Genomic DNA, 25,300 nt, shown 5'->3' with positions numbered 1-25,300 from the left:
GTTACACTGCTTAAAAAACCAACGCTAAACACATCATATGTAGAGAACTACAGACCTATCTCTCTCCTACCATTCATTGCGAAAACACTTGAAAGAGCTGTTTTCAACCAAGTAACATCCTTCTTGTCTCTGAACAACCAGCTGGATGTCAACCAATCCGGCTTCAAGAAAGGGCATTCAACTGAGACTGCTCTACTGTCGGTCACAGAAGCCCTACGGATCGCAAAAGCTGCTTCCAAATCTTCAGTCCTCATTCTCCTGGATCTGTCTGCTGCCTTCGACACTGTGAATCATCAGATCCTTATGTCCACCCTCTCAGCACTGGGCATCACAGGAACTTCCCTCCTCTGGTTTGAGTCCTATCTCACAGGTAGGTCCTTCAGGGTCACATGGAGATGCGAGATATCCAAAGCACATCAGCTGACCACAGGGGTTCCCCCAGGGTTCAGTTCTTGGACCCTTGCTCTTCTCCATCTACACCACATCACTGGGACACATCATACAGGCACACAGCTTCTCCTACCACTGCTATGCTGATGACACACAGCTCTTCCTCTCATTTCAACCAGATGATCCCACAGTAGCTGCACGGGTCTCAAGCTGTCTGGCGGACATCTCGGCATGGATGAAGGAACATCACCTGCAGCTCAACCTGGCAAAGCCTGAGCTTCTCGTCCTCCCTGCCAATCCGTCTCTACAACACGACTTCACTATCCAGCTAGAATCATCATCAATCACCCCATCAAGGTCGGTCAGAAATCTTGGAGTAACGTTTGATGACCAGCTGACCTTCACAGATCACATTTCAAAGACAGCTCGATCATGCAGGTTTGCACTGCACAACATCAGGAAGATCAGGCCTTTCCTTACTGAGCATGCAACACAACTTCTCGTCCAGGCCCTGGTCATCTCTAGGCTTGACTACTGCAATGCTCTTCTGGCTGGACTTCCATCATGTGCAACTAAACCTCTACAGATGATCCAGAACGCTGCAGCTCGGCCCACGTCACTCCTCTGTTCATCTCTCTGCACTGGCTGCTCGCATCAAGTTCAAGGCATTGACGCTTGCTTACAGATCTATCACAGGCTCAGCTCCCTCCTACTTTCACTCTCTCCTACAAGTCTACATCCCTACCAGACGCCTACGATCGGTCAACGAGCGACGTCTCGTGGTTCCATCACAGAGAGCCACAAAATCACTTTCCAGAACATTCTCATTCACAGTTCCATGCTGGTGGAATGCTCTCCACACCCTCATCCGGAATGCAGAATCCCTGACAACATTCAAAAGACAGCTGGAAACCCATCTATTCCATGAGCACTTAACCTCATAATAATTAAAAAAAAAAAGAAAAAAAAAAAGAAGAAAAAAAAAACCTTTCCTTTTCCTTTATATCCTCACTTATCAGGCTTATGCTACTCTGGACAATGCCTGAACTTCGTATTTTGAGTATTTCTTGCGTATTTTTTTGCCTCTTCACTATGACTTGCTTAATTTAGTCCTAATTTGTAAGTCGCTTTGGACAAAAGTCAAAAAAAGTCTGCTAAATGACTAAATGTAAATGTAATGTAAATGTACTTACCGTGATCTCAGACTGCGTTTATGTGGTTTCTCCACTGCATGGATCTTCAGGTGTAGCTTCAGGTGACTTTTAAAAGCAAAACTCTTCCCGCACTGATCACACGTGTGTGGCTTCTCTCTGTTGTGGATCCTCTCATGTGTTTTCAGATGTGTTGACAGACTGAATTTCTTTTCACAGTGTGAACACTTGTAAGGTTTTTCTCCAGTGTGAATAATCTGGTGCAGTTTTAAGCAGTTTGCTGTAGTAAAAGTCTTCCCACACTCAAAGCACATGTACTCTCTCACACCAGTGTGAATTTTCTGATGTACTTTTAAATTGTTCCGCAGTGAAAAACTCTTTCCACACACAGAACATGAATGCGGCTTCTCCTTCGTATGAACTGTTAGGTGTGCCTTCAGGTTTGCTGCACTAAGAAAAGATTTGCCGCATTGATCACATGAGAACGGCTTCTCTCCAGTGTGGATCCTATTGTGAAGTACAAGGCTATATTTGTGTGGGAAACTCTTTCCACACTGTTCACACATAAATGGCTTCTCTCCTGTGTGGACCCTCATGTGTCCTTTAAGGTATGCTGATTGACTGAAACTCATCCCACACTGATCACACGTGAACGGCTTCTCTCCAGTGTGGATATTCATGTGCCCCATAAGATATGCTTTTTGTGAGAAGCTCTTCCCACACTGATCACATGTGAACGGCTTCTCTCCAGTGTGGGTTCTCATGTGCGTCTTAAGGTTTCCTTTGCTTGAGAAACGATTTTCACACTGATCGCATGCGTACGGCTTTTCTCCAGAATGAACTCTCATGTGAAACTCAAGGTTTTCTTTGTATGTGAAGCTCTTCCCGCACTGATCACATGTGAACGGCTTCTCTCCAGTGTGGATCCTAACGTGACGCTCAAGACTATGTTTGGTTGTGAAACTCTTTCCACACTGAGTGCAGGTGAAAGATTTATTGTCTCTTTTCTTTAAAAAATTCTTTTTAGTCTTTAAGCGATTTTTTCCAGGTTTGACATGATGTTCCTCCTCCACTTCACTCAATTCTTCACTCTCCTCGTTCACTTCCATCAGGTCTGAAATGAAAGAAAAAAAATCAATTTCAATTTCAGTACATCAAAATAATAATGAAGAGAAATATGAAGTGAAGTGACAAAAGTGAGCAGTGATGTAAAAAATTATGTAAAATATTATGAACTTTTTTACCTTTTTTAATAAATTAATTATACATCCCTGAAACTTTCCATGAATGGTGTACATTGATCTTCCAGTTATTATTTTTAAAACATTATAGCCACAAATCCTATGTTTCTGTAGTGTTACTTCCCAGTAACAATCAGGAGCATCACACTGCGAAGCATACCTAGATGATGTCGTAATTTTCTCAGATACATGACCATCACATTTCTCAGATACAAGCCATCTAGACACGCTTACTGAAGTTTTCTGTCGTTTGGCTAAAGCTTTTTTGACTTTGAACCTAGCGAAATGTTATTTTACAAAAGCCGTTGTGATTTACTTAGGTAAAAAGGTTGGTCATGGTCAGGTTCGCCCAGTGGAAGCAAAGGTCTCGGCCATTCCAAAGTTTCCAGTTCCCTTGAAGATTTTTGGGAATGGTTGGCTACTATGAGAATTTCTCCACTGTTGTCTCTCCATTAACTAACCTCCTGAGTCCCTCTAGGAAGTTTATATGGAGTGCGGAGTGAGCTTATGCTCTTTCTGCTGCAAGAGACATTATGTGTAATGCCCTTGTGCTTTCTGCACCAAACTTTAACCTGCCTTTTAAACTGCAAATAGAAGCCAGTGCAACTGGGGTAGGAGCAGTTCTACTGCAGGAAGATGCCTATGGAGTGGACCACCCGGGATGTTACTTCTCCAGAAAACTCTCCAAGTGCCAGCAGAATTACAGCACCATAGAGAAGGAAACCTTAGCTCATCTCTTAGCTCTGCAACATTTAGAAGTTTACACTGGAGGTAGTAGCTTCGTTTTGTTTGATAGGTTAATTAGACTCCCTTACTCTCAGGTAGCTTACACTTTTTTTGTTTGTTTTGGCTTTAAAGGGACACTAGGTAACTTTTTAACCTTAACTGAACAGCTTCAGAGTCAGTGGAATGGTTATATTACTTATTTCGGGTTGAATGGTGGTGGTTTCGCACCCCCCTGGTGCCCGAGAGCGGAAAAAACTCACTTGCAACTTTGGGCCGGCGGGTCGGCGGCCTCGCCGTCAGCAAGTATCGCGTGATATCAGGTCTCGCGATGTAACGAATTGCTTTACAGCACTGCACACAAAGCTAGGAAAGCTTGTCGGAGCGGAGGACGAAAGAAAGAGGAAACGGCAGACTGACCGAGCAAGGAGTCAGACTCGAGTAAATATCGTTCTTGTTGATGGACTAGTAGACATCTTCAGAGGTTATCTGTGCCTGTTCGATGTCCGACGCTTTGTAACGCGTTCTGTCAGGAGGAGAAATAGGGATAGCTCACAGATGAAGTTATTACAGAGGCCAGACAGACTCACGGAGGCGATTGGCATCTCACAACTTGCACTTTATTCCCCAGTCGAACTCGTGTAACTGTCTGTCACCCGTTCTACCATCCACATCTTTACTTGATAAACAAAAGTAGGATAAGAATGAGCATCAAACTGAAATAACCCGCATACGGGTGTTCGAGGTGCACATACAACACAGACTGCCGACGACAGTTCAACAGGGCGCGCGCAGCTCTTAAAGGGGCCACACCTTATTTCCACTCATTACAGCTTCCATCCTATTGAACAGGTACCAGAATAGAGGGCGGAAGGGATCAGGCCGTGAGTGCAGAGACGGCTCTGCGCGAGTGGTATTTACGACAGTAACGTTAAATACAAGTTAAAATACGACTCTAGGGGTCGCTGTTTGACAAAAACGGAAAGCTGCATAGTGTGCCTTTAATCCCCTCCTGAAGCTTGAAGCGTCCTATCTTTTCTTTTGTTTGGGTTATTTTTACTGTTATCAACCTTACTCTTAACTGCTGTAAAATAGACTTAACTTTACAATTAAAAATCCTAAAGAGTTACCCTGTGTGTGTGTGGTGAGTGCTGGGATTGCAGACAGAACCAACTCTCTCTCTCCTTTGTTTGTGCTTTACTTGGTGGGAATACGCTTTCTTTCCTTTTTAATAACATATGCTACTCCCCTGCTGCCCCTAGACAAGATAAATATTAGGGGTGGGAATTGGCAAAAATGTGACGATTCGATAGTATTGCGATATTTGGGCCACGATTCAATATTATTGCGATTCTTAACATATTGCGATACAGCAAGTATTGCGATTCGATTCTGCGATATATTGCGATTCATGTCCCCTAGGGGTGTCAAAATTAATCGTTTCTACGATGCATCGCGATGAAGATGAGGACGATTTGGTATCGGTTCAGTAATAGACCATAACCGATTATAATGTACTGACGCTTTACTGACGTAATTTGTCATGTACGTACGTGCTTTGTTGCGGTAGCATACGATGGCAGAAGGAGGTGAGACGCGAGTGCAAGAAAATAATAAATGCTCCAACTACTTTAAAGGACAAGTTCGGTATTTTACACTTAAAGCCCTGTTTTCAGATCGTTTCTGATGAAATAGAACGGTTAAGATTGAAATTTGGACACATGCTGCTGGCCCGAGAATTTTCGGTTTCTGTGGTAGCACCCCCTCACCTCCACAATGGCTGCATAGGTGCACTGGAACAATCCTTCCTAAAACGCATTAAACTTTCGTTTACAAAGACGTGAAACTCACAGAGTGGTCAGGGGTGTTCACTGATATGCTCACACAAAAATCGCTGCAAAAGATGTTTTACCATTCGTTGTAAAACTGTGGACCTATTTTTCCAAACGCCTCACACCCGTACATTCTTCCGTTGAGAGCTTGAATAATAGACACTCCAGCCCAGTTTCTGGCGGCGGAGTAATAACGTACCTCACAGCACATCCAATACAAGTCAATGGATTTGGACAAAAACTACGATAAAACCTGTTGGAAGCATATTTTGCAGCAATTTTTGTGTGAGCATATCAGTGAACACCCCTGACCACTCGGTGAGTAAAAAACGTTCCCTGAGACGCAATATCACTAACAGCGTGAGTGTTCAGCGGTGCTGCATCTTCTCTCTCTCTCTGCACAAGGCAAGCGCTGCAGGAGGTGATACTACACTCTCGCGTTTCGGGAGTCGGGACATGACGGAATATTCACTTGCACAATCAGGCCAGCACTGCATCGTAACTAGCCTAACGTTTAGAATTTTCACGTCGTCTTAAGTCTTACCAGTTTAAACATTCAAGCGATTTTAAACTATTCAGTACTCGTGCGCTCTCAGAGATGTATTCCTCTGCGTGCACCGCCTCACTAACAGCTCGCCAGTAACAAAAGTTGTTCTTTGTGGATACAATCAGGATTTAATTAATCAGGATTAATAGCCTATGTATTTAATTTAGTCAGGACTAAAAGACTATCCAGTGTTATTTTACATTTGATTTCTTTATTCAGTTTCTGTAGTATTTCTGAATACTAGTGTTAGACCAACCCAAACACTTTTCTCTTTAATTGTATCTTTATTCTATTGTATTTATTTGTGCAACTTTTTTTTCAATTTAATTCAAAGATTGAAATCAAGCTTCCATGTGTTGCATAAACTCTTAACAACAAAATGATCCCATTGTAAAAACGCAACGAGTGAGCAAACATTAAGTTGAGATAAATGTAATAAATTGTCTAAAAGAAAATCCTAGAAATTCAGGCCCTGATATTTATCCCATCACCCAAAAGCCAGTATTAGTTTTCCTACACTGTTCATAGGCTTGCAGCCTCCATGTTACAGCTAATGCAGTGAGATTTTATGTTTTATCTTAAACATAAAATAACCTGATCGTGTTTGATCAAGGCAAGCAACTGTTCTGACTTGTCCAATTTTCAGCATCAATTTTTCATCTTGCATTAAAATCCTGTCTATTCATTGTATGCATTTGAAATATAGAGTTGGGTTCTGTTTTAATGTACCCAAGTGTACCTAAAATAAAAAGAGTTTAATATACAGGTTTGTGGCTCTTCATTTATTTTTATTCATTTAGAATCGAAATCGAGAATCAAATCGAAATCGAATCGGAACATCTGAATCGATACCCAGCCCTAGTAAAAGGCCGGACGACCGAATCCATGTTATGTACGTGACTCATTTGGATAATTTATTTTCCTGAATTACCGCTGGGTGTGAATTGCACAAAAAAAATTGTTTTACGCACATGATGCAGCTGCCATTCCCTATTTATTAATTTTTTCGCTTATTAAACATGTGGTTTATGGGAGCGTTTTCTGTGTTGACACAAATCTTTTGCGATGCCGGGATTCGCACACAATACATCCATTAATGTCCAATTTGCGACTATCCCTTAATGATGCCTTTGAACTGATTCCTTTGAACTGATTCATTTTAACGATTCAATGGTTAAAACAACTTATCTGTCCAAAACTGAACTCACGAATCAATCATTTACTCAGAACACCACTGAAATGAGAACGCAAGTGAACTTACTAGAGGTCGACCGATAGTGGATTTTACCTATAACGATATTTACGTGCCGATAATGATTAATCGGACAAAAAATTTTAAAATGGATACTGGATAAAAAAAAAACACATAACACTCAAAGTAAAACAGTGCTTAACTGAAATGTGCTAAATGAAATAAATATATTATGAATATATTAAAATGGGAAGTTCTATATTAAACATTAAAATATTAGGCTACAGGTTTCTTTAGCTATAACCTAGAAACATTTCATAGGTAACGCTTTGCAAGTCCCATTTGTTAACAAGGATGTTTTAGCTGGCTTTCATGAACTAGCCTATAGGCTATGCATTATGCAATATACAATTTTTTTACAGTATCAATATTTGAGCAAGACAACTAAGTACCTTGAATATTCATGTTAGTTCATAGTACATTAAAGTTAACAGATAACATAAAAATGAATACTCAATTTAAAATGTATGTTAAATGTTGAAATTAACAAACTAACAATGGACAATACTACAACATTTATTAACCTTAGTTAATGCCAAAAATGTAATCAAAAAGATGGCCATCTTTAAATATCTGCAAAGGACAGAGCATTAAAATTGAATAAATGTATACATGTATTAGTCTCTCACTTTATTTGCTTCTATGTTAGAACACTTGATGGTTATCTAATAAAAATTATAATATGCAGTGGTTAAATTGGGCCGGGGCTCTCCGGGGCTCAGCCCCGGCACATAAGCCTGCTCGTTTGCAGTCAGTTGCCTACAGGAAATTATGTCACATAAAATTTGATGAAAGTGATGCTTTTGAAAACCTATTTCTGATTATAAATGAAAGATTTTGAAATGGCATGTCTATTTTGTCTCGGCGGAGCTGAGATGAGAACAATCGGGACACGGCCGTACTCTTGTTCAGCTGCTTAATCTCGTTGTCAGTCGACCATGATCGCGCACCGCTCGCGCTGCCATGCGCATCTAGGCTATTACTCAGAACTCCGACACGGATAAATGTACGCAGCAATAATGAATAGGGGTGTAAGAAAAAAATCGATACACTTGAGTATCGCGATATTTTATTTTGCAATACTGTATCGATTTTCAAAAACGCAATATCGATTTTTTTTTTTTTTTTACGTCCAAAAATGTTCATGGTAAGACCGTAAGACAGTGGTTCGCGCTTATGTTGTTTAAATCCCTACTACTAGATAGCTATGCTGAGACGCACCACTAGTGTCCTCGCCAGGCTCGCCTATAACAGTGCGTTTTTAGGATTTTAGGATTGACAGCGGACCGGAGAAAGCGTTGAGAGCGACCGAGAGCGTCAAAAAGTTGGGCAGTTCCTTTATACAAATATCAAGCGAAAAACGCAGTCGGCAGCCAATTGCTGTGAGGTTCGGGATGTGACGTCTGTCTTGAGAGTTTAAACATATGCAAATTGTGCCGGAGTTTATGCTGGATTTAGTGCGTAAATCATTTTTGTTTACAAATTAGACATTGTGCAGTTGTTATATATATGTTAAATATTTCATTTTGGATGTGTTTATTGTGATTATATTGGCTGGTTTTATAAAAGTTTATACAATTGAAAGGATATCTTTGCTTGGTGCATTTGGAAACAAAGCTTGTCTATTTCTAAATGTAATCGCGTGCATCGTTCACACCAAAAGCGAATAGAGCATCTGGCGCGAGTGATTTCAATGTTAAGTCAATGCAAAGACGCGTTTACGCGCGTCTGGAGGTCCTGCGGCACGAGGCGTTTAGCGCGGCGCGGTTTGCCTCATTCGCGCGTCCAGTTCTTTTAAAATCTTTTATCACATAAAACTTGATTTCAATATATGACACGTTCATTTTGTTCACTTTCATCCACTTTCATTCATTTTCGTCCAGTTCACGTTGTTGTTTTGTATTGTGACAGGGGCTGTACCTATTTTCTTTTATTATGGCCTACTTGAGCATATAAAAATTTGCTCACTAAGAACCTGTGAACCACAATCCCAAACTGGTAGTTTGATTTTCTGTGTACTGAATTGTTTACCTAAAGTAAACTTCTTTGACTTTTATGCACATCATGTCTTTTTTAAAATATTTTTAATATATTTTACTTTTAAAAAATCCCAATATATCGCCTTATGCACAGTATCGAAATATATTGCAATATATTGAATCGTGACCCATGTATCGTGATACGTATCGTATCGCCAGATTCTTGCCAATACACAGCCCTAATAATGAATGTTCCTGGGAGATCTGTAGTTGCGCGGGATGTGGAAGCGCGCAAAAGTTCCAGAACCTTCGATCTACTGCCTTGAAAAAAAAAAAAAAAAACCCCGAGCTGCTGGCCGCCGCTGCAGCAACAGATCAATTTAGTCAAGTTTGTTGGTTGTACAAAAAGTGCCCTGGCCTTGAATGACATTTAAGGTAAGGAAAAAATGCTTGGCACATTGTATGGGTCACTATCATAACAAGGTAATACAATGTGTTATCAAGCGTTTTATATTTAATATGAGGGAAATAGGCTACACATGCCGTGGACGTGACACAAAAAATCTTTAACTTTTAGGTGGCAAAATATTTTTTTGTAATTCTGTGAATTACACTGCAAACCAAAGTAATACTACCCACCGGATGAAGAAGGGTTGTTTCTCCACAGAACATAACATATTCATTTTATTTTATTTTTCATGTTCGAATTTATGAGGAAAAAACAATGTTACGGACGGGACCGCTCTGAAAGTGGCACTAAAAGACTGTTTAAAACTTTCACTTAGACCTCAAACAGAAAGCACAAAGCCTTTCTTTAAAATGAATTTCGTTTTGTATTAATTGTATCTTAATTTTAATCAATGTTTCATCAACCAATTGCCTGGATGATTTAATAAATAAGAAGTAAATATAGTAGGCCTATATAGACAATAGATAATCATGACACGGACGCGCCGGCGAGTGAACTGGACTCTCGTCTCATAAATGAACCGAAACTCAGCGTATAAGGGAGCCTACTTGCCTGACAGACCTGATAAATATATCTATAAGCTTGGAAGGTCTTCTTTTAAACAGAACAATTCAAAACGAAAGAAAACAGACCGCTGCTTAAGTAGCCTAATCCGTATGAAATGTGCATTTCTCTCTGGTGCGTTCACTACTGCGAAGATTGCGAGGATAGCATCGTCAACTTCATCTATGCAGGGCACTGACACAGAAAACACTTGTTTATTAATAAACAATTAAATTGTCTCCTTGCTATATTTTACATATTCATAATCATTACTTTTGCCGGTTCTTTGTGACAGCTTTTAGTTGCTTTATTGACAGCGCCACCCTTACATGAACGCATGGGCGTAGATTACGCGGGGGACGCGGGGGACGTGTCCCCCCCACTTTTTATAAAATGTAAATTCGTCCCCCGCACTTTTTCATAGGGAAAGTGTGTCCACGACAACCTGAGGTTTTCGCGGGTTTGTATAGCCTACCTCGAGATTTAAAATCCAAAGAGTCAAGGATAGTCTATCTACGTGACTTTCACGTTTCCATGGTAATCAGTCACTCGCGCATCACGACACGCCTATCCGCGGCCAATACATTTTTTTTCATAGAGGTCGTCGCAATGAGTTCAAAACGGCAAAACAACTCTTCACTCCTTTTTCACGAAAAAGTCAAGCACTGTAAGTAAGTTGTCATGTGTTCGTATCCGAATTGGGTTGCACAATGATGAATAACTCTTCTCTATTTCTCTTGTTGAATAATTAACAAGTTTACTACTAAAAATATTCACTACCCGCGAAACGTGCACTTATTGTCAATCTTTTTTTATTCGTAATGTCTTTTATTTTCACAGATGTTATCAAAGCTCTTCAAATTAGAATGAACATGGTGATTGTTAATGCTGAATTTGTATTTTCATGCATTAACAGCCTGCTTGAATCAGGCAGCGTTGTAACATGTACATGATGACAAACTTTAAGTTCTCTTGAAAAGGCCTAACCAGAAAGTTTGAAGTAGTTTTAAAAGCTTGAAGTTTGAAGGTTTTCAATTGGAAAGTTTTAGTTTAGTAAGACAGACAGACAGACAGATAGATAGATAGATAGATAGATAGATAGATAGATAGATAGTATTATATTAATAATATTAATAATAAATAGGGAAATAACAGATAGCCTAATGCAAGGATGATTCTGATTTAATTTAATTTAATTTAATTTAATTTAATGTTAAGTGGTGATTGATTGCCTGTAGTTGATAATACACTGACGGTAACAAAGTTTCGCTGTTTAAGTTTGAAATGAAAGATGGAGCATAGGCTACATTTATTAAAATTAAGGAAAAAATGCCCTTTATAAAGGTAAAAAATGTATTCTGATAAGAGTGTTTTCCAACAGTGATGTAATGAAACATTGACAATTTAAGTTTGAAGGGAGCCTCTGTTTAGTCTATAGGAAATGTAATTTTGCCAAAAGAAGAACTTTTATTTTAAATAAATGTTATTTTTAAAGCAGCCTACTTCAGTGTGACATTTTACCATATTATCATGCTTAACACTGAGAATTTGAATAATTGTAATTGTGATGATCAAATATCATAGGTTAGGGCGGTTGGCGGGTGAATTATTTATTTTTAACAGCAGATTTGGGTGACTCAAAGTGCACCAGATTAATGAATTTATCTTTAAAATGTAAAAAATTTCTTCCGGGGGGGCATGCCCCCGGACCCCCCTAGAGGTACCGAGCTACACCCACAAACACAGTAGGATAATGGTCTATGAAAAATACAAATTTTATTATCTTATTATTAAAATGCATGATTAGGATTTTACCACCTCCGAGTTTGGAGCCAGGAAAAACCCTGCATGTGCGATATAAAGTACTGAACATCTTTCTTTCTTTCTGTTTTATTGCTTTAAAAATAAATAGCATATTAAGCCAATTAAACAAAAACCTGTCAACAAAAGTCTGAAAAAAAAACTGGTATTACACTTGACATTCTGTCCCCCTCACTTTTGAAATGATGGCTACGCCCCTGCATGAACGTGTCACCACCGCGTCAGCACCGAAAACAGGACATTTTTTTCAATCCCTGTTTTGGCAGGGGAAAAACTGATCAGAAAATGTAACGAAACGTTGTAGAAATGTAGTGGAGTAGAAAGTATAATAATTGCTGCAAAATGTAACGAAGTAAAAGTCAAAAGTATGCACTATTGATTCTACTTAAGTAAAGTAGGCCTACAGAAACGAAGTATTTGTACTTCGTTACATTCCACCACTGCTGATTAACAGCAATGTAAATGCTAAATGTCCTAATACCTGTTGATACTACAACAATGCAAATATGCTCTTAACCTTGCAGTTTTTCACATATCATGTAAGACTCAATTTCTCCATTTCTTTGCACAAAACTCTCCAGAAAATGCCATTTGATAGTTTATTTTTCAAAAAAAATTCCCGTGGGGGGCATACCCCCGGACCCCCTAGGGAGAGCCCCCCCACATAATAAATCCCAATTTAACCCCTGATAATATGTATTGCAGTGATAAAAAATAATTTAATCAAATGCGTTTCTGATTTCTCAACATCGATATATTCATGCAGCCGACAGAAAACAAATCAATCACATCACTAGCTTTAATGCAACTTCGCCCGGCTAATGAAAGCATAAAAGTGACCAGCTGAGCTGGATCCCAGCTAACAATGACCTGGCGGTCCACCAGCGTTTTTTGGGCGGCACAAAGTCAGCGGCTTGACACGGTCGGACCTCCGGCGGTACACCATCGGCAACCCGACCAATCTGAAAATCCCGTCGGTCTGCCAGCGTTTTATGGGTGGCACGCCACCAGCGGTTTTCCGCGGCTGGGCCACCGTCGGCACACCAGTGGCAAGCCGATAGACGGTCCACGTTTTTCTGAGCACTTACATGACATCTTTAATTTATAAATGTATATTTGTTTTAATTTATTTTTACAGTTAAAAAGAATCTGAAAGCACAAAATAAAAAATGGTGAAACTGACCTAATAGCTGTAACTATATCAAAAGCAAGTGTTGGTGGTATAAAAAAATACTGCCTATGAGCATTTTAGCACGCGTTCAAATGAAATATGGGGCTTGAGTGTTCGTAAAAACAATTTAAAAAATCTGAAATTATAAAAAAGCCACAATTGTCCCACTATCACGTGCAGGAGTGGTAATTTGCACCTGAATGGGTCATAGAACTTCAAAATGAGTTTTAAATTCATGATTTAATAATGAGATTTTTATTCAAGTAAGGTTCTTATTCTAGATGTTTATGTTTGTAAATGCTGTGTGACTGTGACGCGTTATAATGTGCGTGCGCGTGAACACTCGAGTCGCCTTCAAACACTGGAGCGGAGATGAGTTGCCATGGAAACGGCGCGGCACCGCACTACCTTAACTGTCAGCAAAACTCCGTCTCTCGCTGTTGTTTTCACTGCTTTCAGGTGAGTTTAGCCTCTAAAATCACACAAATAATACACACAACTGTTCTTGACACTGCTCTTATTTGTAATTGACACGCTTCTGTTGAATATTTACTTTATAGAAATGGTTTAGTGTCTTCGAAAAAGTCCGATCTCAACCGTTTTCAGAAGAGGTAACGTTAACGTTAAGGTTAGGCTAACTTTATAGCTTGCTTTTGTTTATGAAAGTTTGGGCCTTTAATCATATCTTATGTGTCGATGAGAGGTTTTGATAGTTTTGTAAAGATTTTGCTTGGAAGTGAGCTAATTTATTTAAAATAAACGTACTGTTAATCGGTGACGTCACTTAAGTTACATAGAGTGCTAAAATTAGCTGAAACTAGCTCAATGGTTAACAAATATTGATAAAAATTGTTCTGTGATTTCAGCAGCAACAAAATAATCCCTCTACAACAGAGGGAAGCTCCACGACTTCAACATTTCTGAAGAAAGCTGCTGCCAGAGAAGTGGGAGACACAGGTGAAGTAAGGAAGCTCTTTAAATAACTTCATCCATTTCATATCTGGAGAAGATGTTATTTTTCCCAAAAATACTAGTTAATGTTATCACATTGGACTGAAACTTAGTGACTTTTTGTTCACAAAGGGTATGACTGCTTCTCAAATATTTGACAATTTTTGTTCTTTTTTACTACACTTGTGGTGTTCCTGGTCAAAAATGACTGGCCTACAAAAATAGCTTATAAATCACTTGTTATGCTATATTATCACCCAATTTTGGATTCAATCTTTTGTCAACTTGTTCTCTTGCAATTAGGACTGGTTTTATATTTCTATTTGCATCTGATTAATCGTAGGCCTCATTTATCTGAGAGAAGGCATTTATGAATAATTTTGGAAATATTAAATAAAATATGAAAACATTTGCACTGTTATATCAAACTATTCTACTTTAATGTTTCACAAGGAAGTTTGATTTGTTTTGTGTGTCTATGAATGTCAGATGGATGAATTAATATTAGATGCAGGTCAGGGTAGGATCAAGTTTCTCTCTGTGAAAAAGAATGTGTGTAATACTTAAAATAGTTTGTGTGTTTTAATGTGTGTGTGTGTTTGGGTAGCGTCTGTATGCATTTGGGTTGTGTGTGTATGCATGTATCGACACATGCACAGGTCCAAGGGCTCGATGTTTGCAAGCACACATGCACATAATGTGTACATGAACATAATGCACATGTTCATATTTTACTTAATATTTCCAAAATTATTAATAAATGCCTACTCTCAGATAAATGAGGCCTACCATTAATCAGATGCAAATAGAAATATAAAACCAGTCCTAACTGCAAGAGAACAAGTTGACAAAAGATTGAATCCAAAATTTGGTGATAATATAGCATAACAAGTGATTTATAAGCTATTTTTTGTAGGCCGGTCATTTTTGACCGGGAACACCACAAGTGTTATAGGGTTTTGAACACAACACAGTGGGCCCTATCTTGCACCCAGCGCAATTGACTTTGTACACCGACGCATGTTTCATTTCCCTCATTCCCTCATTTCATCTTTTCCCTCCACAGACGCACGTCGGTAAATTAGGGAATGAACTTGCGCTCCCCGGGGCGGTTCAGCGCAAAGAGGAGGCGTGTTCCGGCGCAAACGTTCCCTCATGCTATTTTGCAGGTTTAGAAAACAATTCCGCCACTGACCGAAAAAAAATAGTTTAAAGTCAGTGGCGCGTTGCACATGATATTCATATGCTATTTTAAGGGCGCATGCTTGGCCGTAATCAATGAAACGTGAGCACAACGCACACACACTTTGATTCTCTCATCTACACAGAAGCAGCAGTAAAGGAGCAGGGCTACATAAAGTCTATACTGGACTTCCCTTCATCTTTTACGCGCATTAATATCATCCTTATGGAAGAGTCCTGGTGGTAAGTTGGGGTTAGTCTTGAGCAGGAGTAAGTGCTGTGGGGTAAGAGCTTCCAGATCATTAACCCTCAGGGGTCTGAGATCACGCCGGCGTGATCTGCTCGATTTTTTTCCTTATGAGTTGATTGAGACCCGAAATTCTCTTTTGACTTTGATTTTACAAAACAAGTTTCATACATCAATCGATTCTGTTAAATGTGTATTATTTTTGTGTATACTCACAATAAAAACAAAGTGTTGTGCTTTTTGCCAAATAAAGAAAAATAAACACGAAGCGAGTTCTGCCTTCTCTCTGTCCGTGTAGTCCATTCTGAAACGCGTCCGAAAATGAACTGTAGCTTAGCGAATACTCAGTCAAACAGGCATTCAGACACACAGGCATGAAGCTTGAATTCTCTACTTTTTAATGAAGTAATTTATATAAAAAACAAATATTCTCATCTTGTGAAATCTGTATTAAAAGAGAGCGATTCCAGTCGACCTCATTAGAGCTAATTCAAATGTAATGTGACTCCGCCCACAGAGAGCGCACGCTATTCAAACGCAAATGGCTGAGGTAATCCACGCAATCCTGTGAACGCCCCATCATCAGCACAAGAAAACCAAAACACCAGTTTATTCAGAACATTACTTGTTTACAACGCAGCGCTGTGAGGAATAATGACGAATACGAGGAATACGAGCTGAGGAATACTAGTAAGTTTTTCCTTCTCAGGTTTCTGTTTATGAATGAATGAACGGCATAGATGCCCGCTGTTTACCACAGCTGGCAAAAAACAATATTACGTGACAGTTGACTTTCAAACATTCACAGATACCTCAAAACAGAAAGTACAAATCCTTTCTTTAAAACGAATTTCGTTTTGTATCAATTGTATCTTAATTTTAATAATTTTTTCATTAACAAATTTCCTGGATTTAAAGTAAATATAGGCTAGCAATCACAACATAAGGTGCTTGAACTGGAGATCATCAACCAGACCGTAGCCTACTCGCCTCACATGTCTAAAAAATGTGAAATATATTTACATTTACAGCTGGTTCTAAACAAAACCATCCAAAACAAAAAAACTATGTAGCCTAATAAATGTGCGTTTCTCCGGTGCGTTCACTAGCCTACTGCGAAGATCGCGAGTCAATAGCCTATCGTATTTTTTTTATTTATTTTTTTATTTATTGCACAAGTCATACATAAATTCATTCATTCATTCATTCATTCATTATTACATGCATGAACGAATAAAAGAATAGAAAAAAAGGAACATGGAGAAGAAAATCTTATGATACCTGTCGCTTATTTGTGCACATCAGAAAAAATAAAAAACAGCTACTTTATAAATGGATCAACCCCAATCCTCACCCCAAACACCAAATATTTTCAGTAATACCGATCTTTACACTTAATTATCATCATTTTAAGCGTGTGTAAGCGTATTTCATGAAAACAACGTTACAGTCAGGTGAAATATGAAAGACAACATTTTGTTTAGTAGATTTGGGTACAGTTTTTACTGTAGAATATACTGCCTCCTCAAATAAGCTTTTGTTTAGCAATTTCTATATATAAAATAGCCTACTATTTTTGTCAAAAATAAAGTCATCAACTAAGATGTTAGCTGTTCCAATGTTGGCTATATTCAAAGTAATGAATACATAGATAAAATGTAGGCCTATAATCTTTTTTTTACAAAGAAAGAGTACACTTGAAATATTGTTGAAATTGTAATTATTGTTGTAATTGTAACCTTTTTAATAAAATAGCAAAACATATTTACAAGATAGATGTAAGCAAAATCTTAAATGGTCCTTGCATTGTGGCTCAGTCAGTTGTCACACCTGAGTGAATGGCTCATCATTATGCAGAGTGGGTGGTAATTCAGGTGAAAACCACTCCTCGTTCACGCCCCCCTCGCATATTGGCTTTCCAAGCAAAACCTGTTTTACATCAATTTAAATCAATGTATGGTTTTATGTGAACGATAAAGCAAGACTATTTTCACATAATTTTGAAGAAAAAACTATAGGCGATGATATCCTTTAGTCAAAAGTCTTATTGCCACATATTTAGTATGTGTTTTGTGGCCTTATTTCTGCAACTTTCATTTTTATTTTTTCCAATAACCACGCATAAACATTATTCTCTTAAAAATTCAAACATATACATGCATGTTGATCAGATATTTTGGTAGCCCTGTTTTTGCTATATAGAGTGAATTTACACCTTTGCCATTAACATGTTTATAAATAACTGAAAAAAGCACAAATGTCAGAGCATGTCAGAACACCTCCAGGGCCCAGAAAACAGCTCAGACTCCAGAGGGTTAATATCATTGGAAGGCATGGTAATAGGCCTACTATTCAGAATGGCTTCACATTCACAGAAGAACATCTGAAGACCTTCCTCATCCAAGTTTTGTTCTCTCAGTGTAGCACCCATGATTTTCCTGATGGACCGGATGATTCTCTCCCACACCCCTCCATGGTGGGATCCGGATGGTGGATTGAATAACCGTCTGATGTCACGTTGGAGCAAGCTGTTCTCGATTTGTGAAGTATTCCACTCCTTTATTGCCTTTCTGAGCTCATGATCAGCTCCAACAAAGTTGGTCCCATTATCAGATCTCATCTCCTTCACCTGACCTCTTCTCGCAATGAAGCGACGCAGAGCTTGAATAAAGGAGTCTGTTTCCAATGATGTTGCCATTTCTATGTGGACCGCACGACAAGCAAGGCAAGTAAATATCACCCCATATCTTTTTACAGATGATCTTCCACGTTTAATGCTGAATGGCCCAAATAGATCCACTCCAGTTCTGGTGAAGGGTGGCTCGTCTGGTACAACTCTGTTTCTTGGTAAGTCCGCCATCATTTGTGTGCCTGATGCACCATGTTGTCTTCGACAGATAGTACACCGTGACAGCATTCTTCTGATTGACGAGGGAGCATCGATAATCCAGTACTTTTGACGTACATGAGACAAGACATGATTACGTCCACTGTGTCCCAGCCGCTCATGCGAATCCTGGAGAATCAGATCAGCCACACGATGGTACTTAGGCAGGATCATCGGGTGCTTGGCTTTGGCTGGCATGGATGCTCGATTGAGCCTCCCTCCCAACACGAAGGATTCCCTCTTCAAGTTGTGGATTCAGTCTGAAGATTCGACTACTCTTCTTGATGGAGTCCTTTCTCCGAAGAGCAGATATCTCTTCCTGAAACCTACTTTGCTGACAATGGCTGATGATATCCGTCTCAGCTTGTCGCAGATTGTCCACGGTCAGGTAAGTCTGTTTGAGACTCTTTTTGTAGCTCAACATCTCCCTGTTCACCCATTGTTGATCACTGTACAATCCATTCATCTCCTTTCTCTTCCTTGACAGGTTTACCAGGGTTCCCTTGAGTTGTGTGAGCCTTCACAGCCTTCTTGAGGTGTATCCATGAAGAATAGTATTGAATTAGTTCTTGCATTGCATCAGTGCTTTCTTCTGCTGTTTTAGCATTGACAAGTATGCCTTTCTTGACCTCAGGATCTTCAGCTGTGAGCTCTTCTAGGTGATCATGTTTGTCTGGCCATTCCCTTTCAGGTTTACTGAGGAAGACAGGCCCTGCAATCCAAACTTCGTTCTTCATGAAGACACTCACCTTTTGTCCCCTGGAGGCGCAATCAGCAGGATTCAACTGAGTGTTGATGTAGCTCCATTGCTGCACTTTTAATGCTTGCAAAATTATGGCAATCCTGTTCACCACAAATGTCTTAAATCTGATGTTCTCATTTGCTAAGTACTTGAGTACGGCAGTACTGTCCATCCAAAACCTGGAATCTGACAGTGGCAACTGTAGTTCTTTCTTCAGCATGACATCCACCTTCACAGCTAAGGCAGCCGCCGTCAGCTCCATCCGCGGGATAGTTGGTGGTTTGAGAGGGGCAACCCTTGACTTTCCCAAGACAAATGAGCAGCATATTTGGCTGCTACTGTTCTTCTGGACTAAGTAAGTAACAGTACCATAGCCTGTTTCGCACGCGTCACAAAAGTGATGCAGCCGAGCTTGCACTGTTTTCCCAAACTCAGGTGGTTTAAAGCACCGATCCACCTTAAAGTCAGTGAGCTGTTGAAGTTCTTCAGTCCACTCTGTCCATTGTTGTGCGAAATGTTCTGGCACAGTGTCATCCCAGCCTGTTCTTAGTCTACACAATTCTTGCAGGATGTTTCTAGCAGGCAGTATGACTGGCGACAACATTCCCAGTGGGTCGTAGACTGAACTCATCGTAGACAGGATTCCTCTCCTGGTGAGAGGCTTCTGCTCTATGTGCACGTGGAACTTGAACTGATCTGACCGGATACACCACTGTACTCCCAAAGCTCTCTTGATGGCGAGTGAATCCTGGTCAAGATCGAGATCTTTGACTTCTGTTGCCCGGTCCTCAAATTTTTAACAACACATTTCGATTGTTTGTCGTCCATTTTGTCAGTCTAAAACCTCCTGTTTGACAGATGGCCTTCAAGTCTTGGAGTAGTCTGACTGCTTCTTGTTCAGTGGCAACTGATCTCAAACAATCATCTAGATAAAAATGATTTAAGACTGTATCCACTACTGCTGCACCAAACATGTTCTTGTTGTCCTCGGCACACCTTCTCACTGCATTACAAAACACCTGTAAGCTCGATAAAGTCATCACCTTCTAGGCTACTCACTTCTAGGTCTGATACAGCTTTGCATGAGACTGTCTTTTGGTCTCCCATAGTAGTGAGTAGGATGTTCACATTTTTTCCTTGCAGGTGAAGGTCGTTCGCCAGCTTGTTAGTGCAGAAGGAGGCGTTACTCCCTGGATCCATGAATGCATAACAAGTCAACACCTTGTTGCCTTTCTTTGCCTTTACTCTCACAGGAACGATGGCGAGGACACTACCTGTACCCCCGACCCCAGTCTGAGAGCATGCTTCCCCTGCATCCACGAATCCACTGACAACGGTTTGCTCTTTCTTTGGAGACTCCTCTTTTTGCTTCTCCTGTGAAGCCTCTTCCTTTGGTAAGTCTTTAAATTTCTGCTTTATGTGTAAGAGCGTAGGGTGTGTCGCTGAACATATCTGACAGCTCTTCTTTTCTTCACAGGCATTACTCATGTGTCCTCCTATAAGACAACTGAAACCAAGTCCTTTGCTCTTAAGGAATTCAAGCTTTTCTTTGTGCAACTTTCTTTGGAGTTTCTTGCACTGTTCCATGGTATGATCTCCCAGACAGAAGATACAAGGTTTCATGAAGGCTTTGTCCATGTTTGTTCCCTTCTCCTGAGCAGCACCAGCAGCATCTTTCTCAGCTTTTTGTTCTTTTACTTCAGTGGCTAGTGTTGTGATGTTTTTCTTTCCACTTGACCTTTCAGTCTGACGCTTTGTTTGTCCTGAGATTTCACCAAACACAGGGTGTGCTGCCATTTCAGCCTGTGTGTTGACAAATGACACTACGTCTTTGAACTTTGTCCGCCGATCTTGCTTTTTCTGAATGTCTATGGCGACACTCCTGAATCTCTCTCTCAGCCTGTGGGGGAGCTTTGAGATGATCGTGCACATGTTAGCAGCATTTTCCATCTCTTCTAAGTACTGCAGATCTGACATTGCATTATTGCAGTTTGTCAAAAAGAGGGCATATGCTTCAAGTGCCTTGGTGTCATCTGCTTTAATGGCAGGCCAGTTTAAAGCCTTGTCTAGGTATGCCACGGATATCTTATATTAATCACCAAAGCGTTCCTTTAGAAGTCTCTTGGCTTCAGGGTAGCCCTGATCTGGATCCATATGAAAACAGCTGCGCACTAAGTCATTAGGCTGTCCATATGTGTGCTGTTCTAGATAGTAAAGCCGATCTTTGCTGTTTTCAGTCTTACTTTCTATGCGGTGCTCAAAGGCTCTCATGAAGAGATGTTTTTTTTTACAGGTTCCACTTGCAACAGTCATGCAGCAGCAACGACGAACTCGTTGAGACCGTTAGCAATCCACTTAGCACTCACCAGCCATGAGCACAGCGCATGATAAGGCTAGTAGCCGAAAGTCGGATAGTTTTTCCGATTTACAAAAAAGAATGTAAGCTGTCTAATACACTTATTTTAGTTGCTAATGAAAATAAAATATTCTTAATAGAAGTAGCTAGAAGTTAGCAGTTAGCAGGTAAGAAAACCGTTCGCTTCCACAGCTCTCAACATCTGAATCACATAATGAGAATCAACGTAATGTAGCCGGAGTTTGGCCGGTTCTTAAAGAGGCAGTACACTATTTTACCATATGTACTAAATCCTATAAGAACATGAATTCTAGTATGCTTTTAACCTTTTAAGTATTATTTAACATTTTAACCATTACATGAACTTCTAAATGAAATTATTTACCTTTTTAACATTAACTCTTATTCACATTACTATGAATTGTACTTTGGCCTCTACACTAATTAAGAAATCATTTTCTGTATATTCTTTCTCTTTTCTGCATTTCACCTCTGCTGTAGCTTCTTTCCTTTTAATAAAACCTGTCATTGTATAATAATATTGTAGGCTCTGTGACAAATGGTTTGTTGTGTTCCTAGATCCTTCCATGCTGATGTCCTGAACCATAGCAGATTTGAGCTGATCATCATCTCTAAGGCGCTATCAACCATATGACTAGTAAGTAAAACCAAGCCAAAGAAAAATGTACACTTGTGGACAATAAAGGAACTAAACTAAAACTTCAAACATACTCTAATGTTGTTGGTAAAAATATATATTTGTTTTGTAAGAAGTATCTTATGCTCACCAAGACTGCATTTATTTAATTAAAAATACAGTAAAAACAATAATATGTGAAATAATATTAAAACATTTAAATAACTGTTTTCTATGGAGAAGCATCACATTATCCTTCAGAATTCATTCTAATATGATGATTTGATGAAACATTAATGATTATTATCAGTGTTGAAATCAGTTGTGCTGCTTCATATTTTTCATTTTCAGGATTATTTGATGAATGGAAAGAAAAAAAAAAGCATTTATTTGAAACAGAAATCTTTACTCTCAATTAAATGCATCCTTGCTGAATAAAATATGAATTTCTTAAAAAAAAAAAAAATTCTATTGAACCCAAACTTCTGAGTTTAGTAGTGTAAACTACCATTTATATATGTTCGGTCTATTTAACAATTAATCCTGGAGAGAGAAAAAAGAAAATGGATTAAACTGTTACACTGGTTTTCACAGAAATATTAAGCAGCACAATTGTTTTCAACATTGATAATACTCAGAAATGTTTAGGACGTTTGCATTGTGAGAATGTATAGTATTCAAATATAAAAATGCTGACTTGTTAGGTCATGTTTTCTCATTAAAATCAGATGATTTCCTATTAATTCAATTGAATGTAAGGGAATAACTCTAGAATAACCTTCCTGATAATGTTTGGGGCCCAGAAACATGATCCTAATTTAAATCTAGATTAAAGACACATCTCTGGAGCCAAGCATTCAATTTACACATCTCATAATCTTGCACTACAGTTAATGTGATGAAATAGTAAAAAGTGCACATGATCATCTTTTGCCTGAAATAATATGTACAGCAGCTATGCTAATCTTGCTCCTGTTGCTTCCCTGTTTCTATCTCAGGATGCCCAGCAAGTTCACTAGAGATTACAGCAGCTCCAGTGTGGATCCAGCCTCACTTGTGAAGACTTCTAATGACACCAACACTCACAAAGACTTCAGATGATGGCAACTATAGATGGACACAAAACTGCCAGATATTATCCTTATATTATTGCATTGGCCCGGTTTCACACACAGGGCTTAGATTAAGCCAGGATTAGGCCTTAGTGAAATTAGGATATTTAAGTAGCTTTTTAAAATGTACTTTAGAAAAAAAAAGAAGGAAAAAAAAAAACATTACTGGTGTGCATCTTGAACCAAAACAATGGCACTGAAATATTTTAAGATATGTGAGTGCAAGTTGCTTCCAGTTAAGACAGTTCAAACATGCATTTTAGTCTGGGACTATCTTAAGCCTTTTCTGTGAAACCGGGGAAGGTTTGCATGACAGTTTTGCTGACAAATAAACAGGAATATCTCAGTACACGTAACTCAGAGAAACATTGTTCTAACATATTACCAACATTGTAAGAATAGCGGGTTGAAAATCTGCAAACTTACCCTTTAAAAATGTTGAAGGATAGCAATTAGGACTTTAAACTCATTATTTGTATTATCTTATGGACATTACTTTGTTGCCAGAAGATGCTCTCCAGTGAGTAGCAGTCGCCTCTGGCTGATTAAAGGATATTTTGCGATTGTATAACCTTGAACATGCATTTTTTGTAAAGCTGCTACGGAACGATTTGTATTGTGAAAAGCACTATATGGTTTTACTATGGTACAACTGTACCAACCATGTTATTATTATTATTATTTATTTTTTAAACCATGGTTCAAGTAGTAATATACATATGGTTATAGTCATGATTACCATAATTTTACTGCAATTATTACAACAATATAATATTCAGCAATAATATTGCTGTAATAATTGCAGTAAAATTATGGTAATCATGACTATAACCATATGTTTTTAAACCTTTTTGTTGTGAAACCATGGTTCATTTTGTTAGCAACTATGGTTTTACTGCAAATGCTGTGGTAAAACCATGGTTAATTTTTATAAGGGTACAAATTATCCTACAATGTACTTGACTAATAGTCACATTGGATAAAATAATCTGATAAATGTTATGCAAATGTATCCATTTCATCTGTTCACTGAAAATTTATTTAATAAAAACAAATTTGCAACTGCTATTGAGGTGTACATTGCTTTTTTTTTATCAATTATAGTGTGAGGGCATTTTGGTTAGCATGAGTAACTGATTACTATAAACCGTGGACCGACCGTGGTCCGCCAGAAAACACTTATTATAAACCAGCGGCACGATAGCGGACCACCGTCGGGAAAGCGGCGGCAGCCGCTGGAGGTCCGCTAGAATAACGATGAGCAAAACGCCAGTGATCCGCCGGTGGGCCGCCAACTTTGCCACCGGTGGTCCGCCACTGGCCCGCTGGACTCATGTTAGCTGGGATAAACTAATGCAAATAGATGGTAACAATTGCGACATTAAACTTTACAACAACATACTGTACAACAAAATCCTGTGGTAAAGCGTCCCAAAAAACAACACAATACTACACAATTGCCAGTTAGTTTTGTGTGGTACTTTTGATGGTTAACAACACATAGAATACCACAGGAACTCTTTGTATGGGACGTATCTAAAGCTTTGTTATCTTAATGTACCAGAACAATAATGAAAGATTAATCTAAAATAGACACCAACCTGCTTGTTCCTCGTGTTTTATTATTCTCCAGGTTTCTGGTTCACTCGAGTCCTCCTCGATCTCCTCTTTTAACAAACACGATCTTCGCAGTTCAGTTGCAGCAACTCCACATATTCCTGCTCGATTCAAAACTAGTCACGTCTATGAGGATGGGAATATTACCGTTTACATGCATTTATTGACCCGATTCTAAATCTTTCTAGACCAAAAGTACATAAAGTAGCACGACATTACCGCCACCCGCTGGACTGGGGAGTGAAGCGTCGAGAGTCTGAGGGAAAATACTTGGTTTACAATCATGTAATATTTCAACTTGGATTTTTGTTTTGTTTTAAACTACATACATCATTTTCTAAATAGCCCACATCATTAGACACATATTAAACCTCCAAAAAATCATATTTTCCAACCTCAGGCATTTTTATTCATTTCAGTGTTTTTCAGATTTAAACACCTTTTATTCTC

At 39.0% G+C, this 25,300-nt stretch overlaps 1 protein-coding gene and 1 long non-coding RNA gene across 4 annotated transcripts in view; one reads left to right on the top strand and one right to left on the bottom strand.

The window, feature by feature from the left end:
* Positions 1–25,300, bottom strand: part of LOC307155885 (uncharacterized protein) — a 468,056-nt gene that overhangs the window by 17,950 nt on the left and 424,806 nt on the right. For 2 of the 3 annotated variants that reach the window (XM_079866878.1, XM_079866877.1), the window contains exons 1-2: positions 24,835–25,043; positions 1,584–2,655 (exon numbers count right to left, since the gene is read on the bottom strand). The exons of the other annotated variant lie outside the window; for it this stretch is intronic. In XM_079866878.1, coding sequence (XP_079723004.1) covers positions 1,584–2,650 — 1,067 coding nt within the window. In that variant the 5' untranslated portion in view covers positions 2,651–2,655; positions 24,835–25,043. Of the gene's footprint in view, positions 1–1,583; positions 2,656–24,834; positions 25,044–25,300 lie in introns of those variants that run through there. 3 annotated transcript variants of the gene reach the window in all.
* Positions 13,531–23,806, top strand: LOC307167507. Its single transcript, XR_013822806.1, has 4 exons — positions 13,531–13,578; positions 13,986–14,081; positions 22,064–22,142; positions 23,120–23,806. It is a non-coding gene; the product is annotated as an uncharacterized lncRNA (long non-coding RNA).

Source organism: Squalius cephalus, assembly GCF_949319135.1.
Source record: "Squalius cephalus genome assembly, chromosome: 1".
Classification (NCBI taxonomy): Eukaryota; Metazoa; Chordata; class Actinopteri; order Cypriniformes; family Leuciscidae; genus Squalius; species Squalius cephalus.
This window is presented reverse-complemented; position numbering and strand designations above follow the sequence as displayed.